This window comes from Arachis duranensis, chromosome 8 (assembly GCF_000817695.3).
Source record: "Arachis duranensis cultivar V14167 chromosome 8, aradu.V14167.gnm2.J7QH, whole genome shotgun sequence".
NCBI lineage: Eukaryota > Viridiplantae > Streptophyta > Magnoliopsida > Fabales > Fabaceae > Arachis > Arachis duranensis.
Window position 1 is genome coordinate 9367350 of NC_029779.3, and position 10334 is coordinate 9377683.

The 10334-nt window shown below is 32.0% G+C and overlaps 2 protein-coding genes across 2 annotated transcripts; both read right to left on the reverse strand.

The window, feature by feature from the left end:
* Positions 1-7079: 7079 nt before the first annotated feature.
* Positions 7080-8562, reverse strand: LOC127741206 (protein FAR-RED ELONGATED HYPOCOTYL 3-like). Its single transcript, XM_052253232.1, has 4 exons — positions 8087-8562; positions 7537-7969; positions 7261-7422; positions 7080-7124 (listed from the first exon to the last, which is right to left on the reverse strand). The coding sequence occupies exons 1-4, from the start codon at positions 8560-8562 to the stop codon at positions 7080-7082; spliced, it is 1116 nt and encodes a 371-aa protein (XP_052109192.1).
* Positions 8563-8688: 126 nt separating this feature from the next.
* Positions 8689-9039, reverse strand: LOC127741207 (protein FAR1-RELATED SEQUENCE 8-like). The gene has a single exon (XM_052253233.1). The coding sequence runs from the start codon at positions 9037-9039 to the stop codon at positions 8689-8691; it is 351 nt and encodes a 116-aa protein (XP_052109193.1).
* Between the last annotated feature and the right edge of the window lie 1295 nt (positions 9040-10334).

Genomic DNA, 10334 nt, shown 5'->3' on the forward strand with positions numbered 1-10334 from the left:
ATTCGTTGTATTATTTTTTTATTTATGCTACGAATGAATGTCACTTTTAATTGGTAGAAGAAAAAAGTCAATTACTGTCAATTATTGCCAATTATTGTCAATGCCTAGACCATCTTCATAAATATTTTTTCGATGTATCTTTTAATTTGGTATAAAAAGTCATTGGCTCTCTCTCAAAGTGTTTTTAACTTAGAGTCAATGTATAATCGTAGGCTCCAATAATTTTATTATGCAAAAAATGTACAAAATTGCTAACTTTTTTATAGAGATGTTTTCGGTAAAAAAATTTTAACTAACTTTCATAAAATAATTGCATAATATTTATATTAATAGGAAAAAACTATTCATTAATAATACAATAATTTGATTTTATAATTTAAAAGCAAATAATTTTTAAAATTATAGTATAATTTGTATAATTTAAAAAAAGTATAATAGTAATAAATGAGAATATTTACTTTCTCCTAATAATATAATCATATATTCCAAGAACAATGTTAAGAAAAACTTTTTATTTTTTAATCATTTACTAAAAAAATAATAAGAAATAAATGTCCATATGTTTTTTATTTGAATGATAAACAATTTGAAAAAAATAAAATTAATGTGAAATAGGCTTTCATGTCGCGAAATAGACACGCATAAGTCCATTTGTATTTATATTAATAAAAAACCCTTTTGATTTGTGTTATTCTGAAGTTATAGATAATCTGATTTTTAAAAGAGAGAGGATTTGACCTAAAAAAAAATATAATAAATAAATAAAAAAAAAAGGAAATAAGAAACCACAATAGCAAATATAAAAATTACTGACCATCATGACAAAATCTATAAATTTAAAATTTTTCAAGTTTGAATTATTTTAAAATCAAAGACCAACAACGATTTATTCCAAGTTTGGATTAACATAATTATAAAGTAAGATATCTTTATAAAAAAAATACTAGATTGAATTTAAATTTAAATTTGAATATCAAATGAAAAAAGAAAATATCTTAGTTATTTGTTACGATATGTTTACAAAAAATTAGATTTAATTTGAATATTAGTTGAAAAATTATAATATCTTTTTTATTTATTAGGATATCTTTATAAAAAAAATAGATTTTTCGTTATCTTTGTTAGTTATCTCAAACCCTAACACTTTTTTTTTAATCACTGCAGATCAGAGGAGCAGAGAATATGAGTAAAGTAATCACGCTTGTTTTTGTTAAATGATCGAATTATTAGTCTTTTGTAAATTCTGTTTAGTAGTTTTTTTTAGTCTAATAAAAATACTGAAATTTATTTGGCTTGAGGAGTACACACTGGATGCCTCTGTAACTTTTAAGGAAGAATCAAACATGGACTTTTTCGCCTTGGATGAGAAGGCAATCTATTTTTTGGGCTACAATATCCGAATATACATTACTTTCTTGGCATACTCTATTTAACATGTCTTTAATTATCTTTTATGATGTTTGTAGTTGCTGTGTTGTTACCTTAGTATACAAGTAACACATCTTATTTTATGACATCTTGTAGCTTGGAAAGGGTGTTGCCGATGCACTATCGACCATGATTCGCGAAGTTGTTGTGCAAGTAAGGAATAACAACAGTTCTCCCAAAAATTGTGAAAACGGTTGGTTTCTCACCAAAAAGTAGGAGTGACGGTGTAAAGCTTTAATTTCGAATATTACTCCAGTTGTTACACGACCGTTGGACACTTTGAAACGCATAAAGCTTTCGAATACTGCTCCAGTTGTTACTCCATCAGACCCTTTGAAAGAAATACTTGATGCCAATCCCTTAATGTGTTTGGGTGACGAACCAGTCACAAAAAAAAGTGAGTAAACTACCATTTCTACCCATAAAAGTTGAAAACGCTGACATATCTACCCATAGAAGATAAAAATTACCATTTGTACCCATAAAAATTGATTTTCGTAAGCAAAATTAAGCAAACCCTAAATAATTACATAAAATCTCCAAACTACCCCCTTCTCTTCTCTCACGCACGCACCCACCCTCACTCACTATCTGCAGCAACCTCCCCTTTCCACTCCCTATTGATGTCTCTCTCTTCTCTGTCGTTCTTCTTTCTCCTCTGTGCATTAATGGTGGTTTCTTCTTTTGCCGTCGCGAGCTCCATCTTCTCCTCCACTCCTCTTATTCTTCTTCTTCTTCGGGAGGTTTTTGACTTCAGGAAGTAGCAATTTTGAGTTCTCTATTTTCTGCAACCACAACTTCTTCAATTTTGAGTTTCTTTCTTTTTCAAATGTCATATATTCGTCTTCTCCTTCTCTCGGTGTCGATGCTCTATTCTCCTCCTAGCGATGCATTTTCGTCATCTCCTCCCAACGTCACCAAAATCGAATTAATATTCTGTATTATTTGTAATGAAAATAGTGATCTTGAATCTGAGAAATTGACAATTTTTGGTAAAGGTTCTAAGAAATGAGGATTTTATTTTGAAGCTATGCATATTCTATTATTCAATTTGATATGAGTTTGTTCTATTTTGTGATTTTGAAGAGGATAGTGACTGGGCTATGTTGATGTTCAAGAGGTGAGAGAGGAAAAGTGAGTGAGTGAAAGAGAGAGAGAGATAGATAGAGAGAGAGAGAGAGAGAAACAGAGTAGGAAGGGAGATGATGCTACGATAGTGGTGGTTTAGGTGCTGTAGATAGTGAGTGAGGGTGGGTGCGTGCGGCCGTGTGTGAGAGAAGAGAAGGGGGTAGTTTGGGGATTTTCTGTAATTATTTAAGGTTTGGGTAATTTTGCTTGCGAAAATCAATTTTTATGGGTACAAATGGTAATTTTTATCTTCTATGGGTAGATATGTCAGCGTCTTCAACTTTTATGGGTAGAAATGGTAGTTTACTCAAGAAAAGTACTTGGAGGTGCAAGGAAAAAAAGCGTGAATTACCGGTCACTGCAGTTAAAGTTTTATCTTTTTATTTTTAAATAACAACTATTAAATACCACCTAGATAGCATTTGATCAAAATAGTATACAATAGATGGTGTTATAGTTCACAAAATACAACATCATTCAAGCATTGGATTTAATTTGTTACTGTTCTATTTAGGGGTGAAGAATTTTTTAGTATTCTCACATATTATAATATTAATGTTAAGCCATAAAATACAATCTCTTTCTCAACTTCTCCTCTCTTTTTCACTAGACATGATGCCTAGCTTCATTGTTGAGTATTTTAGGCTCGTGAGTACTAGTTTCTTTTTTGTCATCAAATTGTGCCTGTTAGCTAGTGGCATTGGAAGGCTGATTAGAACCTGGTTAATATTACGGAGCTAAATTTCATTTGCTGATATGAAAATTTGATTTGTTGATGTTGTGGAAAGCTGATCGTTTGACATTATTGACAATAAGTAACAGTGCCTAAAATAATTATCATATTTTTTGGAGTTGTAAAAAGAATTACAATTTGCGGAGAAGCTTCCTCCAGAGCGTCCATGGCTTTACTATAACAACTACAATCCAAATATGGACGGAGATGACATGCCACGTGTGAGTACTTAACTTTTTGGATAACATTAGTAGATAAAAAAATTTTATTTTTAATATGCAAAAAAAAATATCTGACTAATTTTGTGTGTACACTTTGAGTAAATAAACATAGTCCAACTTTTTAAAGCAAAAAAAAAGTAATAAAAAAAAATTGAACTTATAAATTATTTATATTATTTTTTATAATTGCATTTTTTTAACTTTGTGTTGATCAAAATGAATGAATACTGAACCTTTTTTTGTTGTCATTTTTTTATATTGTTTAGACCTTTCATTTGCTAATATGAGAATTTGATTTGTTGATGTTGTGGAAAGCTGATCGTTTGAGATGACATTATTGACAATAAGTAACAGTGCCTAAAATAATTATCATATTTTTTGGAGTTATAAAAAGAATTACAATTTGCGGAGAAGCTTCCTCCAGAGAGTCCATAGCTTTACTATAACAACTACAATCTAAATATGGACGGAGATGACATGCCATGTGTGAGTACTTAACTTTTCGGATAACATTAGTAGATAAAAAAAATTATTTTTAATATGCAAAAAAAAAATATCTGACTAATTTTGTGTGTACACTTTGAGTAAATAAACATAGTCCAACTTTTTAAAGCAAAAAATGGATTAAACAAATGACATGTAAAGATGGTTAGTAATTATAGTTGGTAAAAAAAATTGAACTTATAAATTATTTATATTATTTTTTATAATTGCATTTTTTAACTTTGTGTTGATCAAAATGAATGAATACTGAACTTTTTTTGTTGTAATTTTTTTTATATTGTTTGGATCTTTTATTTTGAGATGAAATTTTTTGATAAAGAATTGGCTATTGCTGCCTACATCTTTAGAAATAATATGGATCCAGAGTAAGTAAAATTAACTTATTTCTCAATTCACACGCAAGACTCTTCTAACTATAATGCTCGGCAAGCCAATAATTAGTGATGTAAGAATTAGTTTTGCATTATTTATTTATTATCCTTGTCAAATTATCAAATTTGGATTGGTACAGAATAACTATAATTTTTTGTACTCCATAGGTCCTTATTTTAGTTTGTTCAATGCTCACCAAAGGGCATTTTGGGCCAAAGAGAAACATATATGGCAACCAATGGTTTCTTCCACCGACGTTTTCTGTAAATCCCTTGGCATATCGAAATTTAGTCTTCAAATTTAATATATATTTTCAGATAGACTAAAAACATAATAAGATTCCTAACTTAGTTCAATATTCATGGCAAGAAATTGTATTAAGCCCGAAACAAAATTGTGTCGGCACAATGAAATACATCAAGAATAACTTCATGGGAGACCTTGCAGGTTTACACCAGGTTCGTTAATTTTATTGAACTTTCAATTAATTCGTATAATAATATTTCATGGTTGTTTTTAGTTAAGGTTATTTTTCGAATGTTGTTGTAGATTTTTGTGCAAGTTTATCTCAATAGCCATTAGTTTCTCATAGTGGTTGATTTATGTTACGAGATCGTGAGATATCTGGACTCTTTCAAAAAGTACACATTGTTGACAGAGCGTAAGAGTGTCATTAACAATGTGTTAAATTGCCTTGAGAAATTTTTGTCCGACAAGAATTTTAGTGAAACACCTTCCTTTAGAAACATTCAATTTTCAAAGTATAAATTCAATGAACTAGCTGTCCGCAACAATCTGCCAAATCGTAAGTTTAACTTTACCATTTTTCAAAGTATTAATGAGTAAAGTATCGTTTTTGTCCCGAACGTTTTGGGTAAATCCTACTTGTGTCCCTAACGTTTAAATCGTCCTATTTGTATCCCTAACGTTTGTAAAAGTGATTCAATGTTATCCTGCCGTTAATTACACATCATGAACGCTTTAATTTGAGTTTTAAAAATCTCTTCTTTAAGTTAGAATACAAATGTCTGGGATAGAATCGATGATTCACTCCAAAAAATAGCTCATCAAAAGTTAAAACTAATTCCTACAACATTTACATAATTCACTTTTCTAGAGACATAATTGAATCTAAACACAAATAGTGGGTATAATATTAAAATCAAACACATCCAAGTGAGACATAATTGAGAATGAATACATCCAAGTGAGAATAATTGAAAAATATAATTTGATTTGTTAGTATAATTGATAGTAAGATAACATTGAATCACTTTTATAAACGTTAGGGATACAAATAGGACGATTTAAATGTTAGAGACACAAATAGGACTTACCCCAAATGTTGGGGACAAAAACGATACTTTACTCAAGTATTAATTTAATTTTCTGGCTATTTGTTATTTTGTTATATTCCTTTGTTAATATGTGCATTGAATTGTGACAAAAGAATGATTGTGGTATTTGGGTCGTTCAATGGATGCAGCTCAATCGCTATTGGAGCCTCAGTAATAAGACATGGATAAGAAAAATAACATTGTTAATGAAGTTATGTTTATTCCATTATGTAATATCATTGTTACTGTCTGTTAGGTTGTTACTGATTACACAAAGATGCGCCTGGCTATGGATTTGGTGAATGACTCTAATAACTCGAAGTGGGATATCATAGTGGAGCTTGCTGTCACTGACTGGAATAAAAAGATGCAGCAGTCTGTCATGCAGACTTAGGACTTTATTACCTTTTTTATTAGGAGTTATAGATTGAATTAGACTATTTTATTTTTCTTTAAAATACAAGCTATCTTTATATCTTGCACTTATTTTCTTTTAGACTATTTAAATATATATGGATCTTTTTATTATTTATAATGATTTATATCTTGCACTTAGGATTTTTTTTGTTATTATCTTAAAAAATTTGGGACGTGAGATGATATTTATAGACAATAATTTAGGATTCATGGAACAATTTACTTTGGTATGTTAATGACATTTATCTGAACACAGAGCAACCCAAGGTGTATACATCTCATTATTGGCGGATTCACTGATAAAAGTAGAATAATATATATCAGAGTAATGTGATATAATTTGGCTAATATAAGGTGATATTTTAGTTAAAAAATATTAAAATACAAAAAAAATTGGTTAATGACAAAGCAGTAGCTGCAATATGGTTTGAACTCAACCCCGCTGCTTGAGTTTGATCCTATTGAGATCTATGCTCAAAGGTGTGGTGCTGCAACTATAAAATGCCAAACTGGATTATAGTACAGTGATTTTGCTGACCAAAACATCCTTGTGTAGGTCTAAAGAAATATAAAAAGTAACCGTGCTCCCATTTCGATCAACATGAACTTTATAATAAAGCGGCCAATCACGATCATAATGAGGGAGAAGGCCACCAACCAATCACAGAATTTTAGCATGCATTTTAGCATGAATAAGAAACAATAAGAGACCCTTTTGAATTTTAGCATGAATAAGAATCAATAAGATTTTAACTATATAAATCAAAACTATTGAATCCTTCTACACATTTAAGCCGAGTGTAATAATGATAAGTTATGATAAATATCTAAAAATTTAATTATTAAAAATTTATATCAATCTCAAAGCACTACTATTTGAAATCTAAGAATTTAACTAACATCTTAAACCATACTCTCATGAGTATATACAAGTACATGTTATTGCATCCCATTGAACTTCGAATAATGTCCTAGTTGTACAATCTGTTCTCCACATCACAAACAAATTTGAGAGAAATAAAAAGGACTTCAGCGAATCATAATGTGATTTCAAATAGTTTAAAACTTACCAAAACACTAAGTTTCAACAATGCAATTATTCATTCCTTATTATTTATACCTGTAATAGCCACTGATGACTTTCATACGTTGGGATGGGAGTCTCATGGCCATTAATCAATCCTGGATCACCTAGCCCAAACTCTTGCTGCACAGGTGCATTTACTTCTATATTTGGCACTGCTAATGTCTCTTGAGAAGTCATAGGGTCCTTGAGAAGCTCCTATGAAAAAATAATACATGGAGTCAAAAATTCTATCAAGTATAACTATAACATAGAGGTTACCAGTTTATTTTAATTCAAGTAACAACTAATGCAATATTGTATCTTATTGACCTCCTCGGTACCAAAGCTAGCTTGCGCACCGCTACCAGTCTTATCCCCCAAATCGTCACCATCATTCCTCACAGGACATTTATTCTTTACATGGCCATCATTATTGCATTTAGTGCACCTCCGTTTACCCCTCTTCTTTTTCCCCTTAGGTGCTCCTTTTGTCTTGACCACCGAAGGGTCACCAACAAAGTTTGGCGTGGGAGAATCTCTTGTTTGTCTTTTCAAGCCAGATTTTTGTTCTAGTGTTTGGGTCCAACGACAGACTTCATTCATAGTGTCATGGAAAGAAGGACCATCTTGAGCTCCTAAGAATACCATCCACGTAGCCGCCACTAACAATGCGCCGTAGTCCATTAAAAATTCTCCTTCTCTGTCTTGCGTAGTGCCTCCAGCAGAACTTTCATCCAGATACTTTTTGGCATCCTTCGACCATCTTTTCAAAAGAAGACTATCTGAAAACTTCTATAAACCTACCCTTTTCATTGCACAAAACATGTGGCTGCAAGGAATGCCTTCACTACTCCACCGACTACATTCACACTCCATATACTCAGTATTGCGATCATAAAGTACGTTATAAATATGTTGCCTCCTATCACACTCCTTAACTTTTAACACAACAGTGGTTGATATGTTTTCCGCATTTATTACATCTAATGCGACCACTCCTTGAATCTCCTTTTTTACTTCTCCGAGAATCTCCCTTGTGTAAAAATTGGCAACAGAAAGCTCCAATGCTTCTAGCCCAGTAGTTAGAACGGGCTCCCCATACAGCGTCTTAAATTGAGAAACTAATTCATTGTTTCTATTGTCCCTAAGAGCATGTTCAAGATTTTGGACCAACTCTACAAGACTTTGGCGAATGCAAATAAACCTCTTGATGAAGTTGTTTATCGCCTCACACCTTGATGTTGTTCTAAATCCAGAACAGAATTTATCCCTCAAGTAAGCGCTTGCCCAACTTTTCCTCTTTTCATATTCATTTAAAACCCATTCATTTTCCTCCAACCCATATTTTTTTATCATATTCTCCCAATATTCTTCAAATTCATCCGGATGCCATGGAGCATACAAACATCTTCTGAAGTTGTTGAAAAAATTTTTGTTTTTTATGTTTGCTGTTACATTCTTCTAAATATGCCAACCACATAATCAGTGAGTTGCAGCTAGGAAGATTTCTCGAATTGCTGCCTTCAATGCTTCGTCACCGTCTGTGACCACAACACTGGGAGACTTGTTCATCGTGAATTCTAGAAAGTTTTGCAACAACCACGTATATGTTGTCGTCCGTTCGTCCTCTACTAAGGCAAAACCAAATATACATGTTTGGTGGTAATGGTTACAACCTGAGAAGATTACCAATAGCCTTCTGTACTTATTCTTCCAGTAGATTGTATCGAATGCAAGCACATCTCCAAAGCACTGATAATCGGCCCTACAAATGCCATCTGCCCAAAATAAATTTGTCAGCCGACCTTCATCAGTAGCACTGTACCTTGCCATGGCCATCAGGTCAGCATCTGCTTTCCCAAGTAGATAGCTAATCGTCGCATTGAAAATCTCCACCAATGAGCTTTACACGACGAGTTCTTTGAAAGTGATTATCTAAGTCCTTCTTTGTGAACTTGGACTACCATTAGTCCCATTATTTTAGAGGTTGGAAGACCATGATCATGCATGGTATTCGCCTGAGCTTTTTGTGGTTCAGTCAACCCTCGGTGGTTTGGAATTAGGTGTACCAAGCATTGTGGGACAAGATCGTGGTTGTGCTTCTTGACTAATTTTTTAACCCTCTAAGTCAAAGTTTTAATGTCAAGATACACCGTAAGCATGGCTTCACAACCAGTGCGAGTTAGCACTCTATGCTCCCTCTTCCTACTCAAACTAGATATGTATTTCTCAGCTCTCTTTCCTTCCTTGCTGCAAAAAAATCTCCTTCTGCGCTGTGTTCCATCTTTTCCACGTGCTGTATCACCCTTGCAAACTCCAAACCTGAGACACCTCGCATAACGTACATACAAGTTATAAGCTGCATCCGATATTTCAAAGGTCTGGTTTATAATATCATCTGCCGTCACAGACACACACTTACTACTGCTGCCACCGCAATCACAAGTACAGTTAACATTTTCTTCCACACCAGTCATCATGCAATCTTCGACGTTGTCTTGTGAACTGAGTGGTTTCGAGTCAACATCCATTGCACCCTAATGAGATGAATTAATCAAAAGGCAATAAATAACAGTTTTCGATTAAATGCTATTAGTTTTAATTAATTAAAACCTTTGAAAGTGATTGACTAATGCTCGTTATAATTACAAGTAATCCCTAATCACACTAAACTTGAAATCAATAAAGCTAAACAAAAATTTTAATAATGATTTATAAAATTTCAATTATGGTATATTAGATACGTGAGCAATATAGATTTATAAAAATTTACTAAAATTAGCTTTAAATGAAATATTATAAATTTAGTAAAGCTAATTTTATGAAAAAGAGAAAAAAAAAAGAAAACTAAACAATGAAAAGAGAAAAATACTTTTTAGTAATAGCCATCAAATTTTGATGGCGGAAGAAGAGAAAGATTAGTAACCTTATGTTACGGGTGGTTTACCTAACAGAAGTTCGTCTGTAAATTAAACTTTTTCATTTTATTTTTCATCAATTCAAATCAACAAGAACAACAGAAACATTTTAGTTTCTTTGAGATTTTTCCTTTTGAGAGGTATTCCCTTGTGTATTTAGAAAGAAGTGTATTCTCTCTTTATTAAGAGAAAATATTATTATATCTTTTT

Bases quoted from the DNA above. Each gene is read 5' to 3' on its own strand.
- LOC127741206 (XM_052253232.1), bottom strand. From the start codon at position 8,562: ATGATAAAAAAATATGGGTTGGAGGAAAATGAATGGGTTTTAAATGAA. The intron at 7,970-8,086 runs GTATATGGAGTG...TCTTTTGAAAAG, and splicing joins CTTTATGATCGCAATACTGA to ATGGTCGAAGGATGCCAAAA. The intron at 7,423-7,536 runs GTCAATAAGATA...ATTTTTTCATAG, and splicing joins CTAGCTTTGGTACCGAGGAG to GAGCTTCTCAAGGACCCTAT.
- LOC127741207 (XM_052253233.1), bottom strand. From the start codon at position 9,039: ATGGCAAGGTACAGTGCTACTGATGAAGGTCGGCTGACAAATTTATTT.